The sequence below is a fragment of the Macadamia integrifolia genome, chromosome 3 (assembly GCF_013358625.1).
Source record: "Macadamia integrifolia cultivar HAES 741 chromosome 3, SCU_Mint_v3, whole genome shotgun sequence".
In the NCBI taxonomy this organism is placed as follows: Eukaryota; Viridiplantae; Streptophyta; class Magnoliopsida; order Proteales; family Proteaceae; genus Macadamia; species Macadamia integrifolia.
The window spans coordinates 30696917-30716872 of NC_056559.1; the positions used below are offsets into that span (position 1 = coordinate 30696917).

At 36.4% G+C, this 19956-nt stretch overlaps 1 protein-coding gene and 2 long non-coding RNA genes across 4 annotated transcripts in view; 1 reads left to right on the forward strand and 2 right to left on the reverse strand.

Annotated features, from left to right (window-relative positions):
* Positions 1-3545: 3545 nt before the first annotated feature.
* LOC122074939 lies at positions 3546-7202 on the forward strand. Its single transcript, XR_006139100.1, has 2 exons — positions 3546-3648; positions 6438-7202. It is a non-coding gene; the product is annotated as an uncharacterized LOC122074939 (long non-coding RNA).
* LOC122074940 lies at positions 6287-6876 on the reverse strand. Its single transcript, XR_006139101.1, has 2 exons — positions 6724-6876; positions 6287-6614 (listed from the first exon to the last, which is right to left on the reverse strand). It is a non-coding gene; the product is annotated as an uncharacterized LOC122074940 (long non-coding RNA).
* A 3517-nt stretch (positions 7203-10719) lies between the features above and the next one.
* Positions 10720-19956, reverse strand: part of LOC122073473 (O-fucosyltransferase 7-like) — a 35673-nt gene continuing 26436 nt past the window's right edge. For both annotated transcript variants that reach the window (XM_042638067.1, XM_042638066.1), the window contains exons 10-12: positions 11950-12134; positions 11665-11760; positions 10720-11287 (exon numbers count right to left, since the gene is read on the reverse strand). In XM_042638067.1, coding sequence (XP_042494001.1) covers positions 11134-11287; positions 11665-11760; positions 11950-12134 — 435 coding nt within the window. In that variant the 3' untranslated portion in view covers positions 10720-11133. The remainder of the gene's footprint in view (positions 11288-11664; positions 11761-11949; positions 12135-19956) is intronic.

The following is a 19956-nucleotide window of genomic DNA, read 5'->3' on the forward strand; positions in this document are numbered from 1 at the left end:
CATGGAAATATGTCTATGTCTATGTCTATGTCTTGGTCTACGAGATTCGATTCCTTAAACAAGTAAAAATGGTGCAAAAATAAATTTGGGTAGATTGATTGACACCCCAATGTACATGTGGGATCAGATCACCCCGCCTGATTATGAATCAATACTTGACCAATTACATAGAAATATGCCTATGTCTTGATCTATAAGGTCTGATTACCAAAATAGGAGAAAACTGTGCGGGCCCATAAATGGATGAGGACAAATTAGGCCTTATTTGGTTGACACCCCAATGTATATGAGATCCAGATCATCTTCAGCCGTTAAGATACCCATGTGTGAGTCATGTACAGATCCTCCCATCCATCAAATGCGTGCTAGGCTGAAGATGCGTTCTTGGCCTTCAAAACTGATCGTGAAGCGTTAATACTCGCTTCCTATTGGATGGTTTAAATCCATTGGCTTCCGTTGAGGACCTTCCAAAGGAATAATTTTCAACGGAAACGTTACAAATTAATAAATTGGGCTTACCAACTTTTTGCCATTTCTATTGTGAGAGGGAGAAAGGCCAAAAACTCGTGGCTTAAAAGCGTTATTAAATGTGAGGGCCATTTCTACTGTTAGAGTGAGGGTGAAAAATTCGTGGGCTTTAGAGCGTTATTTAGTGGGTCTGGGACTCTGGATTAGGGTTGATACGGGCCTTCATGGATTAGAGGTAGGGGTGTCAATTAGTGGCCCGACCCGACTAAATCGACTGGGACCGACCATTTATAGACCGGCTTGGCCCGGACCGTTTATTAAACGTGTCGGGCTTGAGCCCGGCCCATTTATAAATGGTCGGTCTCGGTTTTGGTACTTGGACCGTCGGGCGCCTGACCGAGACCGATCGAATAATGCCCGACCGAGACCGGCCTATTGTGCACCGACTTGGCCCGACCCTTTAATGATTGTAAAATACCTATTTTACCCCCCAAATTAAAGAATAAAAAGTAAAAAGTAAAGACATGTTCACATTTTAAATAATGGTTATATTTGGTATCATTTATTGATTTATTGTCATTTTTTTGGGCTTGCATGAGTGGGTCCGATTATAATAGCACATTTTAAAGAGGGCCCGTTTAAAAACCGGTTAAAGCCCGTTTAACATTAAACATGTCCGTAGCCCGGTTAAGGCCCGACTAAAACCCGATTAAGGTAGCCCGATTATAGCCCGAGACCGACCGACCGAATATAAAGTGTACCATGCCCTCAATAACTAAGCCCGATTAGTTAAATGGGCGGACATGGTGTAGCCTTTGAAAGTCTTCAAGCCCGATTAAGCCCGACCGAAACCGAATCGGCCCGACCGGTTGACACCCCTAATTAGAGGTGTGGTCCATTTGTTTGGTCATAATCAAAAGATCTGTCACGAGGGAGACATGATAAAAGAAATCTATGACCACCAATAGGTCCGATCTGAATCGACCGGTTGAATACTGAGATTGGTCTGATTGATCATAAAATGTGGTGGGCTCAAGTATCGATCAATTAATAATCGGATATTCTCGGTGAAAGGTAGTAGATTGACGATTGTATGATCAGGAGCTGTCAAATTTTGTTAATATAAAAAAAAAAAAAACCCAAAAAAGTCAAAGGGCTTGAGAGTGTTGTTTAGTGGGTCTAGATTGGGGTAATATGTGCCCTTGATATATTGATGTGAGATATATTTGTTTTTAAGTTAGGTTAGAATCAAAAGGCTGGAAGGGTGTCGAAATCAAACTAAAATCATTTATCAAAATTGAATCAAGTTATTTACATCAAAAACTTTGAAACATTCAATTTTGGTTTTATTATTGAGATCTTTTAGTTAAACGGTTTAAACCAAACTGTTAAAAACCAATTAATATATACACGATTTTTTTTTGGGGTGCAAAGTTATGCATGGTTATAATAAATAATTATGATAAAAATAAACATATCTCATTAAAAAAATTATACTTTTGAATAAAAATTTAAAACATATTCACCGAAAAAAAAAAAAATCTGACAACAACAACAGCTAAAACCTTATCCCAATTTAATGTAGGGGGTTACATGTCGATTCCAAGCAATGATGAGCCCGAGGATCAATGCAACAAGATTGATGAGTTATGATTAATTAAAATAAAAGTTGTCTGTCAACCTAATGCACCACTACAAATCAGTCACATGCTTATAATGACAGACTATAATAAAGTATTGATTGTCTACATGACGTATCATATAAATTGGTCAAGCCAACAATTGTAATGATTTACTCCTATCACGATGAAATTTTCAAAGATTACCCGAACTCGTCGGCCAAGGCTATAGATTCGTTGAATACATCAGTGTGGTACACATCTGACCCAGAACATCTAAGGGCATCACAGACTTAGAGGCGTTCAGTCACAATCAAGCACATGGAAGTTTCACGCTATTGGATTTTCAACTTAGTGCGATGACCAATTGTGTGAATCAATGGTTCATCTCGTACTAGGTTGAATTACTATCATGACACTGTTATCAGTAGGGTAAAACTAACTTGTCTCACGACAGTCTAAGAAAAACATATAATAATATACAATTTAAGTGGTATCAGAGTCATGGTCGCAATGGATTGTTTTTCTTTGTAATCCAAGTTTTTTTTTTTGCCTAATGATAAGTTTCTAATCGCTTGAGTCTCATACCAACCAACAAGTGGTATTAGAACCATAGTTGTAAGTTTGGTCAATCGAGAAACAATGAGGGAAAAATTCATATCAATTAAAGCCAGTAACTCCGGATTAACTGTCCAACCTACTTAGAGCAATAAGGTAACACCCTTACAAACATCAATTAGGTTTAACATAGCAGTAAGTTACTATACATCTAAGCCTTAAACCATCCAACATCATATTTCAACCAAAACCAAATTAAATTGAGAATAAAAAAATATTTTTGAACCAAAATCTAATCGAATCTATTTGGTTCGGTTTAATTTGTTTTGGTTTTAATTCGGTTTCATATTGAGTTCTTTATTCAGTTTTAATTTGGTTTCATTTTACATTTAGGTTCTAATTTAGGTATTTGAGCCAACTTTTTACATCTTCACCAACAAAACGAAACAAAAAAAATCATCTTTGTTAGGTTCATGATTCACCAAATATTCATCAACTATTAAAAATGAATAGAATTTATCATCCACATTAATGAAAATGGTAAAAATAATATAATTTTATTTTGCCCCTTATTCGGTTTGAAAATAGGTAATTTGGTCCAGTTTAACGATTTTAGTAATGAAATTGAAACTGAACTGAACCTAGAAAAGATTCCAGTTTTTTAAACAAAAATTTGAACAGATTTATTCAGTTTAATTTTCTTCAGTTTTAAAAGCTCGAATTGATCTTTAGTTTTGATTTTAAATTGACACCCTTAGGCATAGATAGAGACAAATGATTTATTGAGGTGCATGTACTAGATTGATGATCCCTAAATGGGTATTCGAAGTAACGAATGGTCAAGATTTTATCCGTACAATGGGTTCCAAAATATAGACATGGTGGACCCACATTAGTTGTCAATGTGGGCTCAATTTTATTTAAAACGAATGCCTGCTTCTTCTGTTTTTTTATTCCGCTCCCCTGTTTACTAGCTTAAGGTTTGCGGCTTGAAGAAGACAAGGTAACTTTCGTTATCTTTTCCCTTTTTTTTTTTTTTTTTTGATAGAAAATTTTCATACTATGATTGAAGTTTTTGATATTTCAATTTTATTTGATTATTCTGATACTATTAGGTTCAATTGTTTTAATATCACATGCAATCTATTGTTTTCTTCTGCTCGAAATCCCATCAAAATCTGATCTAGGGTCAGGGTTTTAGTTTTCTTAAACTATTTTATCATTTGTGTTACTTTTTTTTTTTAGAGAATCTACTATTCATTTGTTTTCCTTTATCCCACAAGTATATAGTTGGATTATCGTTTTTTATTTAACTATTTCAATGGACGCTTTTCATATCGTACTTAAGATTTCGGTTTTGATTTCCCATTTAGTAAAATTATGACCAATTTTTTTCCCAGAAAAACAAATCAAATCGGATCTCGGGTTAGGGTTAGGGTTAGGGTTTTAGTTTTAGTTATATTCTTGGAAATTATTTTACCCATTGACATACCCGGTTTCTGATGAAGAGAACGTAGATAGCTCAAATCGGGAACAAAAGGGTTGGTTTATCAGGTCTAAATGAAACTTACCCTTTCATTTGTGATCTTTTTCTTCAATTGTTCTTGACCGCTTGTGATTTTGATAGATCTATCATTTGATTTTGTGGTTTTTTTTAAGCGATCTACCATCGATATGCTTCTTTTATTCCAAAAGCATTTCATTAGATTATTGCTATTTTATTCAACATTTAAATGAAAAATCCTTCGGTGTTTTCATTTTCAGTGAAGCAAGATTATGTTACATTCTTTTCTTCCTTGAAACCTCATCAAAGTCGGATCTAAGATTAAGATTAGGGTTTGGTCTTTGTTATATTATTGAAAACTATTTTATCACTTTGATGTTTTTCAAACGATTTATAATATATCATTTTTTGTAATTGTATTATCTATTCCATAGGGGTGGGGTGGTAATTTCACACACCCTTGTGTTTCGGCGAAGCGGCCATGTGACCAGCCAGCTTTCTTTTTTCCATTTTTTATTCCTAATGAGAAATAAATATACGAAACTAATTTTATCATTATATAATATATTAAGTCTGTTATCAAATTATAATTTTCTATGATCCATAATTTATGCTTCTGAATGGTTTATTATAAATAGGTCATAGATACAAATAGAAATTATACTAGAGAAAACCTACGGAAAAAAAAAAGGGAGAAGAAGAAACTATTAGTCTTGTGATACTTTTTATCATGCAAAGAGACCTATATGAAACTGAAAATCACTCAAACAAACAACAATTGAAGCAAAAGGATAGAGAAATGAATTGAACTCAGCCCAAAAAAAAACATTAACAAGCTCCAAAGGCTTAAAAAACTAAGGCATGTGCATCAAAATGGTTAAGAATACTTCTATGCTACTTCAAATGCTTTCTTTGAAAAATCCATAAGGATATAGAAAGAGGGAAATTTAAGTTCCATTTTATCAAACACATGGTATTCAAGCAAACCCATGTCATGTCTAGTGCGAAGAAATCTCATCTGTGAATAAACGCAAAGAAAGGAACAAATACGAGTTATGCATTTTACATGCCATCATTGTGTTACTTGATGAATTGTATCATTTTCTTCGACTTCTTGTGAACAATCAATATAGATCAATTTCCTTGAAAGTTTTATTTTGTTTCAAAAAATTATATTTCTAATTAAGAGATATAATTGGATGGTTGAGAATCTGATTTAGAAGAGTGATCTTGCAATTGTAGATGGCTCGAAGAAAGGTTCAATGTATTAATGAATCCTAAAGGGCTACCCAAGGCCACAGTGTGTTTCTTTACTCAACATTCTTTTGTTTGTTCTTCATTATTTTAAAATATGAAGATTGTGTAGGAAACAAGGGGGGTTTGTTGAAATTTATGAAGTGTGACCTTATGGGAAAAAGAAACCTGAAAGGCAGCATGGCCCTGCATCTAAACACAGAGAGAGGCAAAATGATTGCCTCACCCTCATGAAAGGCAAAAGTTGTACCCCTATTGATGTTTCAGTGTATGCTTATTGGTCCCACCCTGATATAGGGGGGACATTGCCTTTTATAGGGACCTCTCCCCCTTGTGATTTGGGCATATATCTTACTCATATTAGAATTTGCTTGAAATGATCTGCCATGCATTATCTTTAGGTGCTTGAAAGAACAAGTGGAAAGGAAAATATACGAGGACAATGGTTGAAATGATTTTTCATGCATCATCTCTAGGTGGTTGCATGATCTGTCTTTCATTATCTCGATTGCTTGAGGGCTGATCCTTTGTAGTTTTTGACTCATTTCCCATTTTCTTTAGGGGGGAAATTTTCGTTGCTGCCCAGTAGCTGCAACCTCTGCTAAAAGTCAAGGAAATAGGAATTCTAGGGGCAGGTTTGAATATACCCTCCTAGAGTGAAATTTTCCACCTCAACCTCATAGATTCAATCCCTTGGTTGCAACTCAGGCGGCAACCAAGTTTCGTTCTTCCTTTGGGAGCTATTGTATTATTTTTTTTTCTCCTTCCCCATTCCTATGAAATCCTAAAAACCCATCCCCTATTTATGCCCACATATGCCCTTCGTTGATCACACCTCACAGGCGCAAGGGCATTCTTTCCCGCTATTATTCATCACCAAAAATAAAATAAAAACTTCAGTTTTATTTGAATTTTCTAAAGAGCATCAAAATACTGGTACATTTCATGCATGAATTACCATCTAATAATGTATACTTCGTATATTGCTAGGTTACAAATATGAAGATTCTTTCTTCCTCTTTTGGAATTTTCAGGAAATCCCTCACGAAGTCCCCAATGCTGTAGTGGTGAAGAAGCCCCATAGGTACCGCCCTGGAGTTGTAGCTAACCGGTATACACCAATGAACTTCATCTAAATTTTCTTCAATTCTATGTGGTCTACTGTTCTTGGTTGCCCTTGTTTCTTATTGCTTCTTCTCTTATATCATCATCTAGTGAAATATGCAAATAATTTACCCAAAAAAAAAAAAAAATTCCGCAAATACAATACAGATCTCTTGATCCCAAAACAACAATTCCAAAAGCTTGTTCAAGAGATACCTCAGGACTACAGTGTAGGTGAAAGAGTTGAGATAGACATTTTTGTTTCTTCTTCTTCACTGTAGAATTGTTTCTTGAATGGTAATGGTATTGGTTGGAACAGGCAGATCTACACTTTCAGATTCATGCGATACTGGCTTTGCAAGAGGCTGCTGAGGCTTGCCAACCATGTCACCATTATGCCTCGAGACATGCAGCTTGCCAGGAGGATCCGAGGATTCAAGTATCGATGATGCTTGAGGGCGGATCATGTCCTCGTAACTTATCCACACATCCATCTATGTGGATTAAATCGAGAATGGTTTTTGTATAAGAATTTGATCTATGACTTTAGGAATAATTATCCTCCGCATGATCACCTTATGCGGATTACGAAAACCTGATCCAGTTTTAGGAGGTAGATGGTTGGACGCCCAAGTATTAGATTGGTATCTTAAATAAATAAATAAATAAATAAAGGTAATATCTGTCGAGACTAAGGTTGTGCTTGGTAAAGTTCTAAAAAAACGTTTTTGAAGTTTTTTCATTCTATGGGAACGAAAAACAAAATAAAGCGTTTAGTGCATTTATGCTGTATTTCGTTTTTTTTTTTTTTTTTACAAAAGTGAATAAAAAAAAATGTTCCAATTTTGTTAAAGAAAAAAAAAATAGTATTTTGATACAGAAACTAAAATTTTTGTTTTTGTCACTAAACGTTGTTTCTGGATCAGAAACATTATCAAACGCAGTCTTTTCTATTATTTTATCTCTATAATGATATAGATACATAGTCCCTAAACCCTAAACCTTAAACCCTAAATCTTATAATCAAGAGTGTGGATCAGGTGCTTGTATTGTATGAATGATTCTCATACGAGGACCTGATCTATTCTCTAAAATTAACATCATAAACCCTAAAACCAATACCCCAAAACCCTGAACGTACAAATCTGCATGTACCAACCAATCCAGCTCTTGATGTCATGGCTTTAGGTACTGGAGTTGAATCAGCTTTATCAGAATTGGAGCTGAGGAGCTCGGTACCGATGCGGCCATCATATTAAGAACTAGACCCCAAAATGCAATTTGGATGTGAGCGGCTCATTGCTATTGCTCTTGCTACGCTGACCGCATCTGATACGAACACCTCGGATACAATAGGAACTAAAAACTCTATAGGAAAAATAGAGCAGCTAAGCCCTATTTATAAAGCTCCTCTTGTGGCATCATTGCCACTCTGGACGGCCAGAATTTGTTTTCACACCGTGTCTGATATCGAACGGTTAGAAGTGAATTTAAGTGTATTTTTCTCTCGATTTCGACTGACGGATGAGATGTGTTCTTGGCCTTGGGAACGGATCCTGAAGCGTTAATACTAACTTCCTATTGGTTGGTTTAAATCCATTAAAAGGAATAATTTTCTAAGGAAACGTTTTTTTTTTTGGTAAAAACAGAAACGTTACAAACTAATAAATGGCAAAAATGTCGTGGGCTTGAAAGCGTTATTAGGGTTAACACGGATTCAATGTGAGGTCCAATTGGTTTTAAGTTTGGTCATAATCAAAATGCCTGTCACGAGGTGGAACCGGGATTCTCTGTCACGTGACACACAACGCGCATCTAAGATCAGAAATGCCTTGGGTTGTGTGTTTGAGCATTCTTAGACATTGGATGTGTGTTACGCGTCTTATCACACTCCAGAAGAGCCTGATCCCACTAGGTGGGCATGACAAAAGAAATGTATGACCCATGGATAGGTTTGATCTGAAACCGAGATTGGTCCAATTGATAGTAATATGTGTTAGATACATATCAATTAATAATTGGACATTCTTAGGTGTAAGATAATGGTTTGACGATTGTTTCATTGGGAACGTTCAAACATTATAACCAAATTTATAGTCCAATTAGTCAAATATAATCATGTTTAAGGATTGTTTATATCTTAATTAGTCAATTAATCTGTTTAAAGCCCAATTATATACGGTTTAGTTCAATTACCTTAAGCCTGATAATGGATCAATAACCAACTAATTGAGTAGAAATATGTTCATGCCTTGGGCTACGAGGTTTGATTGCCTAAATGGGCGAAAAATGGTGTGGGGCTTTAAATGAAAATGGACAAATTAGGCCTAATTCGTTGACACCCCAATGTATGTGGGATCCAGATCACCGCCACTCCAATGTATGTGGGATCCAGATCATCTCCAGCTGCTAGGACACCCATGTGTCTAGGTGAATGCTCCGGTATTCCCATTTGTCAAATGTATGCTGGACTTCCAACATGGCTGAAGAGGATCTGAGCCTGAGGGGTGTGGATGTGTCCGCGCATGTGATTTAATTTTGGTTTCTGTGTTTCTAAAAAGAAAAAAAATGTCACACATGATGTTTAAGAACAGTTTGACCCACCACGGGTCAAATTCTAGTCTTGAACTCAATCATTTAGCCTTCTACCAAAATAATTGAAAAATATCAATCATTTTTCCTCTCATGTATGTTCATGCATTTTGTTGAAAATTCATCTATTCTGTTAGGACTTCAGAATCTTTTGACACTTCCTTTTTCTTATAGAAAAACATTTTTTACTGAAATTTGAAATGTAAATAAAGAACCTTGAGATCTATATGTCCACGAAATTTAAACCTCATTTAACTTATCGTTTGCATAAAATATTGTGTAAACAAATAAAATTTAAAGATAAAAACTATACCAAACTTCAAATATTGGGCTGAGGGTTCCCTACTCTGACAATGCAAAGGGAGATTCATACCTTATACCAATCACAATGTGGGAAACAGTTTCGTCCAGAAAAAAAAAAACACCCCACATGGTCAGAGTTAGAATGCGAGAGGACATAAGAAAACATCCCTACATTGTTGGCACGAGAATCTTTTATCTCTAAAAATATTAATGTCCTCAGGTTCAATAGCAAAAATGTTGCATTACTATTATTGGGATGATGTTCAATCTTCCCAACAAGGTATTTGGTGTTCTTCCAATGGCTTGGCTTGAATGTTCTCCAAAGCACAAGAACTTAAAGTTTAATAGAAAAGGATTAAATGTTTTATGACCTCGGTCTCTTCATCTAGGGGATGTGGCTCTATGATTCAAAATTGGTGACTTTCATCGAGGTCAAAGCTACCATTTCCCATTCTAGTCCAAGGTTCAAATGTGGTGGATTAAGAGGTTCTCTTTTTATCATTGGTAAAGGGAAACTTGATCTAATAAAAAAAAGGGAAAAGGTTGGATACCGCCGGTATACTGGAAGCTAGGATCTATATCTATCTCTCTCTTCCCCTTTTTAAATAACCCCCATATCCTTCTTGTATGATACATTATCATGTGCCTCCATTGATGTTATTCGCTAACTTACGATATATCAGCAGCATACCTTTCCTTCTCCCTTAAAAAACCATTGCAAAAAAATTTTTAGTGATGAAAACAAGTATGACTACTTCACCTGTGGCTTAATTTAATACCACCAACAAAATAATCAGTTGTCAAGTTTTGAGTCAACAACGAAGTCAATGAGCTCAGTAGTGGGACTGAACATGGGCACACCTTGACCTAATCCATTGCCTTAATAGAGGCTTTGAAGAACTTGTGTTTGCAACCTACGGGAAATCTTGACAGGCCAATCCACTTTTGTGGTTTTTTTCTTCACTCTTAATAAAGGTGAAAGGTATTCAGCCTTCATCAACTGTTATTGTCACATGGTAGTACATTGCAATCAATTTAACCACATGATAGATAGAAAGCCCTAGGGGTAATCGAGTTGGTAAGGAATCTTTGCCTCAAAAAGTATGGTTCTGAGTTTGACTCCTCTTATTACCTCCTTGGAGCCATTCACACTGGGAACAAGGTATTGAAAGGGGCCTAGATGCAAGGTGACACGAACAAGTCGACCAAGGGTCCAAGATGCCACCTAGACGACGCCTTGACAACTATTCCAACAGCATGGGATATAGAAACTATTAAGAAAGTTATACTTAAACAAGAAACAAGAAAGGCACCAGATTCGTGGAAATGGCTCTTTGCTTCTCATTTTTATTGCTCTTTGTAACTACCAATTGAATAGATACAGGAAAAGGCAGTATACTTCCAACAGCTATGGTATAGCAAATAAATTTCCCCCTCCTTCTCAAGATCAGGCCAACCTTTCCAACTAAATACATGCTCTTACACAGAAAACATACAATATAGTAGTATTTCGAGTACCCGTCTCAACTCTCAAGTAGCTTCCTCTCCGTTCGCACCACCACCACCATCTTCATGTACACTTGGATTTCAATTCCATCCTCAGCTACCTAGACTCAGGATATACACATTCCGCAATAGCACTTCTACTATGGCAGAACCAGTTCCAGGAGCTTTTGAAGAAACTGGGAACTGATATGTACTTCATGGAGTAATTCAGCTTCTATATCTAATCTACGTGTTGATAAATGTAGTACTAGTGCTGCTTTGTTCCTTTTGACATAAACAATCTGGTAATGGATTCACATAAAATGCTTCTTCCGATCGAAACCTTTCTCTGCCCTTCGTTCCTGAGATGGGGCCTTTCCTCTTCCGCGGCGACCCTTGCCTGTTCAATTTTTAAGAAAATGATTATGAATGTGAAATTAAATATCTAATGCCAAAAACAAATTGTCTGAAACAAATACTTTGTTGGATCTCTACTCTGATATTCCACCATATATGATGTTTATCCATTCAATAGGGGCCATGAAAAAAATGAAATGCACTCGACTGGACTTTCTAATGGGGAAAGGCACAATTGAGGTTAATCACTAGCCAAAGAAACCTCCTCAGCAGGACCCGTGGCCCGGATAGTATAGAACACTTGAAACAAATGCACAACAAATCATAATACATATTCAATTAAGAAATTCAATATCATGTTATATGGCAGCATCTGATCAACTTAAACCATCAATAGAGAGTAACCTTCCAGCCCAATACCTTCTTTTGTGGATTTCAATTATTCTCTCAGATAGGCTTCTGCCTTCATTTAGTGATCCCCGTTCCACTTTATCAAATAGATGAACAAGTGCCTTCCTGGTAGAGGAAGATGAGATTAAAAACAATAGATTAAGGGCTCCATGAAGTAGCATTTTCCTTAATTGGAAACTAGGAAGCTATATATATATATATATATATATAATATTTAGGACAACAATTTGGAAATATTTGAAGTGCATATAAGACGACCACTGTTCAATCCTTAATAAAAAGAAAATATCTTGCCTATCGGGAGAAAATGTCTTCCGGTGTCCCAAAAACCGACGGTGACCTTCAACTGCCCGTGCCATGTTCCCAGAGTATGAAGGAATGAAAATGTCACTTTCCACTGAAACGATGTAGTCGAGAGAAGCCATTTGAGACGCATGACTCATAAAAGGTTCGAGCTCATCAGGAGATGCTAATTTTTCCTGGCAAAAAAATGTTTACTGGACATGAAGAAACATGCCCACACAAAATTTCAAGTTTTCAATCCTATATTGCTACCACTGAATGGGAACTATGGGTTGTTCCCCTTCGATGAAATTGAACATTTAATAGGATGTGGTCATTGGAATCATTAGGGCATCTATAAACACATCACTTGTGAGGATTTTTAACATTGGCTCGCCCAAATTAACAGTTAACATACACATATATCAATAGAAATTTCAAAAAGAGAGCAAATGAACAAAATCAAGAACATTCAGACAGGAACTTTATGTGGCCTTTGCACCAATGTGGGGGTCAATGAGAGCGTGCACAGGGGGGCATCAACATGGATGGACTTTTTCTATTTCACATGGGGAGGGGAGGTAATTTTGCACACTGCTGTGTCTGGGCAAAGGAGCAACGTGACTAGGCACCTTTCTTTTTCCCTAACAAACATTACATTACTCAAGTTTTGAGAGTACGTAATTTGCATTTTCTTGAAGAACTTCATCAGCGTCTTCTCCGATGAACTCTTCCTTCAAGATTTCAGTAAATTTCTTAATGGTATCTTCAAGACTTAAAAATCAAATTGTTCCAACCTTTAAGTCATTGCAACAGATCTCTTGAAGTGTTGCAAATATATATTCTAAGAATCTTTCCTTAGACCACATAATTTTATAATTAGTGACTACGACAGATAATGAGCCTGCCCAATTATTCGTGTATGGTCTTTAAATGAAATATTTTTAAGATCTAAGTATGTTTCGTGTTGAGCTATGGGTTGCTTATTCAAATCATCTCTTCATTGATTTGTAGGAATAGGTTCTTCTTTACGAGTAGAAGTTGATGGCTTATCATCTCCTACAAATATTTCTTCTCAATGATTTTCTTTTCTGAAAGCATCATCTTCATCACTAGGACTGATGTCTTCCTGCCAGGAGGCATTGTCCCTAAATATTTTAACCATATCAAGCTCTTCTTCTAATTGTTTATTAAAGAAGTCATCTTCTGATTCCATTTCTCATATTCATCTAATTGTCTATCAAAGAAGTCATTTGAACATTCTTCAAAATTATATCCATAATAACTAAGAATTTCTTCATTTTGAAGATATGTGACTTGGATCTTTCTGATCAAGACATTTCTTTCATCAATTGACAGATTAATATATATACACACCGTTCTTCAATTTTCTAATAATTCCACTATATTATCATACTCTACTATGTTTAACCGTTCTTTCTGCAGGGTCAACAAATCTTCAGAATCCGTACCATTGTATAGTCAATTTCTATGACTATTTAACATTGTATCCTTTAATATTGAAACTACATATTACCCAATTTTTGTATAGACTCATCTATTTTATCTAATTTACAATCCATAACATTTAATTAGTTTCTATATTATTTTGATTAATTATTATTATTATTTTTTTTTTATCGATTTATCAAAACCAACTATGGACTCAAACACACACATAATATATATGCTAACACGCTAAATTATTTTCAGACTTTCTATCTATAAATCACTACTATTATCAATCCATTAAATTATACACTAATGACTCTTGTTGATTCTTTGGAATTTGTCGTTCAAACTTTTCAGACAATGCTAAACTATCTATTATGCATTCAAGGTACTGGTGAGAACAGATTTGATTATTCATTTTAATAAATGTTATCACATGGGAAAGGGGGAAAAAAAAACCACTATGCATAACCAGCCAAGGAGCATTTAGAAACATCAACGTAAAAGAACAGACTGTAGAATGTATATGGAGGTAGAAAATCCAAAAACAAGGATGGAAATGTGAGATGTTGTTGGGCCTAAATGTACTTGGTAGTCAGGAAGTAAAATTGACATATACATAGCACGGGTCCTGTCCACTGTTAAGTTGCGTACATGTACCACAGGGGTATTATTGTCCAATATCCTGCGGTACTTTTTTATATAGGTAGTTAATCATGATAGTTGTGTCTACTTCAGTTTACCGTTTTAGTTTAGTTTCCTTTTTATATTGTAATTAGAGTTGTACTCTAAGTAGGAATCCTACTTGGACTCTACTTGTAACACGGAGTCTTATTAAAAAAAAAAAGGTTGGCAGGCCACGATGGGGACTTTTGAATCAATCGTGCTCCATCACTCCATTGCTCTCTCCTCTCTCTTCTCCTTTGCAGGTACTGGTTTCAGATTCGTTCAACAATATCTTATGGCTACAAAAAAGAGAGATGAACGGACTTTTCTTCTTCTACTTCCTCCACTTTTTTTTTGGATGGGGGGGGGGTGGGGGGATGTTGTTGGGAACCAGGAATTTTTTATTTAAGTGGTTAACAAAGGTTGAGTGAAATTAGGAAGAGTCCATTGGGCTCATCATCTGTGCTTGTGACAAAAATCTAAAAGTTGAGTACAAAAGTTTACTCACCTAATCTAAAATCTCTTAGTAGTAGGTAGTGACACTTCTGCCCCTCCTAAAATGTTTTGTCAGCTTGATCTGTTCAAAGTCTTGGGCCTTGGGTGCAATAATTAACAACAGATTAATAAGCATCCAATAATACACGGGGTTGGTGCGCAGAATGGTTTTTCCAACAGATGGAAGAATAGAATCCAAATAATGGCTTGTGTTCCTATTTTGAACTAAATTTTTGGTTCAAAACTGAACTATGGTTCACCCAAATTGTGGGGTTATATTTTATTAAGACATTATTATTTCCTTGTTTGTCACGGATTGGATAGTCTCATGTGAATAGAATCCCTAGTTTGGATAGAATTTAATCATGTGAGATACCTACTCTATTTACGTCGTTCAGATTGAGCTTTATTTTTGTGGAACACTAAGTCCAGCTTTAGTGGATGGATGTTTCCAATGTAAACTCTACTTTTTCTTTCCTATTGTACGCACACTTCAGTCACTATATAATCAATCTAAGGCCTAGAGCCTAGCCACGGTTTTATCAATTAAGAAAGCTTTTGCTTCTCATAGTTCTGTGGTGAATCAGAACTCTGTTGCAGTGATTCAACGGGTTGGTTGGTGGTGATTCCCAGGTCCTAACCTCTCTTCTTCTCATCTTCTTTATTCTTCTATGTTGTTGAAAACTGGTCAGTATTTCTTACGTATATCAGTATTGGTTCCTAATTTTGAATCCTAATTTCAGATCATTATCTAGTTGATTCATTGGTAGTTCTCTGGTTAATATTGTTGTTAGTTTTTATTTTAATGGACCGTTCCTCTAGGTTACTAAGTCCTTCAACAAGCTTTTCATCTGTTTCTGAGTTTTGCTTGGTGAGATATGAAGCTTCTCCTATTCTGGTTCTGTAATTCTGATATGAGTTTCCTTGACTCTACCAGATAGTGGTTCTATCTGACCATCTGGTCATTCTGAGAATTTAAAATGGTATTCTCCTATCAGGACAGTATCTGACTAGATTTTAAATTGCATCTGATTTTGTTAGGGGGATAGAACCACATTATTTCGTATCAGACATGGATTGAGTAGCAAAGTGTTGACTCTCCACAGCTTCTAAGCCTATGCGATGTGTGTAGACCACATCAAGGATGGGTATGCTTCAGACACGGATTTCTCTACCATATGCCAGATGTTGCAACAAGGTGAGAGGAATCCTAAATTCCCACCCCATAGTCCATAATGGGTATCTTTTTATAATTTTGTTTCATAATTATGTATTCATATTATATGTTAATATGTCATGATACTTGATGATTGATGATTGATGATTGATGAAGATGAACTTAGTTTATTCACTTTATTGATTTATTTTCTTGATGAATATCTTACATTGGTATGAATATGAACTTTTAATATTTATTTAACATATGAGTAATAGGATTCAACTAAGATTTGAGCCAAATAGATTGGTTTTATAAACAAATTACACAGGAACGCTTTAGTCGATAAGGCGACGCTTTATGCCCGCCTTATAGCTAAGGCGCTCCGAAAGACCCTCAAACGCCTCCGTCGCCTTACCGCCTTAAAAACTATGGCGCTAGGTGAAGAAGATGCATTTCTGGTACTGGTGGTACTGAACAAGCTCTTAGGAAATAATAACTTTCTTATTTCTGCCTGAGTCATCCTTACAAAATGACTTTATACAGGAGTTGCATGACGGGGGACTTTGAAGAGAATTTTGGCAAGGAGGAAACCATATCGGGTCTCCAATCGGTATTAATGGATGCGAATACAAAAGGATGTGGATCATGTGATCAAACGGAGCCAAATTTGTAAATGTGCAAAGGGAATGAAGCAGAAAACCGGTTTGTATTCCCCAAGGTTCAAGGTTCAAGTTTTCGGTTTTGGCTTGGTTTCAACCAAGCTCAAAACTGAAATATTTCACGGAACCATGAAATTTTGGTCGAAAACTGAAATTTCGATTGCAGGTTTCTATTGATGGTTTTGAGGCCCAAATGGCAAATTAGTTCCTGACAATTCTAGAGTTCTAGGAAACCCTATTTTAGGCCCTTCAAACGTAGTGGAACTGCAAAATTTCGAACAAAATCATGCATTTTATACAAAGGGTTTGATTGAAACAATAACAAAATCAAAACATGGTCTAAATTTTGCTGAATTTGCAGAATCCCGACTGAAACATGGTATGACCCAAGTATCGCACTTGGTTTCATATCGACCTTTGTTGAAACCGAAATATTTCATGAAATTTCAGTCGTTTTGAATGAAATTTCAAACATTGGTATTCACCACTACCCGTCACACATGCAGCGTGGGCACACATTTGTATAAACTTTATGCTTGGACTATCATTTACACGGAAAATGCAGAACTCTATACTTATTATGGTTGATGAATTTTCAAAGATGGCACATTTCATTCCATGTCGCAAGATGTTCGGTGCTAGCCATATAGCCTCTATTTTCTTCAAAGCGGTTGTGCGACTTAATTGACTGCTAGAGTTGAGTGTCTCAGATCAAGTTGTCAAATTTATGAGTTATTTCTAGAAAACATCGTGGATGAAGACCAACACCAAATTACAATTCTCTACAGCCAATCATCCACAAGAAATGCCTAAACCGAGGTTGTCAGCCATAATTTGGGTAAATTATTATGTTGCCTTGTGAGAGAATATGAGGGCCTAGCCATCCATTCTTGACATCGTCGAATTCATGTATAACAGCTCAGTGAATAGGACTATAGGTTGTACTCCTTTTGAGATTGTTCTCGGAGTTCAAACTAAACGACCTATCAACCTTGTTCCCCTTTCGCCTCAAGAACATGTCAAATTGAAGTGGATAAGTTCAATATATCAACCTTGTTCCCCTTCCGCCTCAAGAACATGTCAAATTGAAGTGGATAAGTTCAATATACCACATCAACCGAGGTGCATACTAACATTCTATGAAGATGCTTATAAAGCTTCAGCTAATCGGTATTATCGATTTACGGAGCTTCAGCCAAGGGATATAGTTATGCTTCGTATCACTCCAAAAAATATTCCCTCCTAGTGCAAAAATGAAGCTCCACCCATGCAAGATGGGTCCCTACAAAGGTCTTAAGACCTAATGCTTATGAGCTAGAGTTGTCTGTTGATATGACCATAAGAAACGTCTTTAACGTGCTGACTTCACACTTTACTTGGGACATCATTCAAATGAAGGAGATTATGAGCACATGCTGAGGTTTCCGAAGATAGTTCCACCTACTGAGGATGAGATTGAGGAAGTGATGGACAACAAGTACACTATGACTCGTAACGGAGGTGGTTTCCATTCTTTCCTCATCTAGTGGAAGGGTCATCCGCAATCTGATTGTGCATTGATTCATGCCAATGGCTTCAAGCGACTTAACCCAGATTTCTACGAGCACTACATGTCCTTTGCACATTCATTGGGGATGAATGATTTTAAGCCAGGAATAGTTTATGCAGATCAGTGGTACTTCAACAAGTACCAGTGTAGGGGCAAAGCCAAATAATAGCAATTCTAGTTTTGAACTAAATGTTTTGTTCAAAACTGAACCACGGTTCACCCAAAATCAAGGGGTATAGTTTGAGTTGTTTTAGTTCATGAAGTCATAGTTATTTCCTTGTTTGTTAAGGATTGGATAGAGTTTTAATCATATGGGACACCTATTCTATTCTTGTGGAACACTAATCCAGCTTTAGTGGAAGGATGTTTCCTATGTTTACTTTTTCTTTCCTATCGTGAGCATACTTCAATCTCTATATAAACAATGAAAGGCCTAGAGATTGCTTGATGGCGACATCCACGTGTACCAGCGACGTAAACGCAAGACCCAACCACGTTTGCATTCTATTTGGCTGGAACATAGTCTCACAAAAGGAAACTAAAAGAAAGAAGGAAGAAAGGAGGAAGAAAGGCTGCTGATCGACCAGCTGGTCTCTTCCTCTCTCTCTCCTATTGTCCAGATTTTGTGGACCCCACTGCTGATTTGTTATTTTAGTAGTTTTACTTCTTAGTATCTTGTTTATTTTAGGTCTTTGAATTAGGTAGGAAACTAAATAACACACCTATTTTATTTCCTATTTGCTTTTTTTAGGAAACTTTTTATTCTGAGATTAAGTTCCTAGGATTAGCCTTTTCTTTTTTAGTAATTATCTCACTATTTATGTACGGCCATTGGCCACGATTGGAGTTAATGAAGAAAAATCATTGTCCCTCTCTCTCATGATTCTCCATCTTTCTGTTTCTCACTCTTGCCCTCTCCCTTTCTTGACTTTCTCTCTCTTTCTCGCCTTCTCTCCCTCTTTCATCTTGGTTGTCCCTCTAATACAACCCTGCTGGATCTATGAACATGCTGCTGAAATTGCTGCGACTTCTTCAAGCATCATTCACAACAATAATGACTGCCATGGCTACAGTTTGCTCTTCTTAGCGTGGACTGCACTTCTACACCTTGGAGGACCTGGTTCTCTTCTCTTCTTCTCAGACCTACAGCAATAAGGTAAGTAAATCCCCTCCCCATTCCACCTCCATTGACTCCCTTGTTATTTTCCCATTCCCCATCCCCCCCAAAAAAAAAACTGAAATCTAAAATTGTTCTCTATTTTAAAGAATTCCTGTTCTTTTACATTACTAGCTGGCTGGTTTTAGAGAACTGTATGGTTTGCTTATCATACTTTGTATCTTGGCTGATTTATGCTAAACCTAATAATATAGACATGCTGCTATATTCCCTTCCCCATATCCCCATTTGATGCTTAAGTAGTTTATGTGTTTTTCCGCTTAAATTATTATTGATCATTGTTGCTCTGTTAATTAGTCTATTATTTTGCATGCTAAATCTGTATTATTGCTGAGCTCTACTGAACCTAACCCAATCCAAGCCCTATTGAGTTTACCATGTTCTAGTTGAGTAGTCCCTGTAGGAAACCTAGATGTCTAGGCACCCTCCTACATCACTACCCCATGGTTTTAACAACTAAAAAATTTTTTGCTTCTCAAAGTTCTGTGGTGAATTAGAATTCTGTTTGGGTGATTCAACAGGTTGGTTGGTGGTGATTCCAGCCTAGGCATAGGATGGTGATTCCCAGGTCATATCCTCTCTTCTTCTCATCTTCTCTATTCTTCTAAGTTTCTGAAAACAGGTCAGTAGCGTATATCAGTTCGGTTCCTAATTTTGAATCCTAGTTTCCAACCATTATCTAGTTGATTCCTTGGTGTTCACTGGTCTGATTGCTGTTAGTTCTTAATCTGAATCATATATTCAAACCATCACATTCTGATTATTCGGGTACCCACATTCTTGAGTTTCCTTGTTCATCCACCATCAGAATTGGCTGAGATTTTAATGGATTGTTCATCTAGTGCTCCTTTTTTTTTTTTTT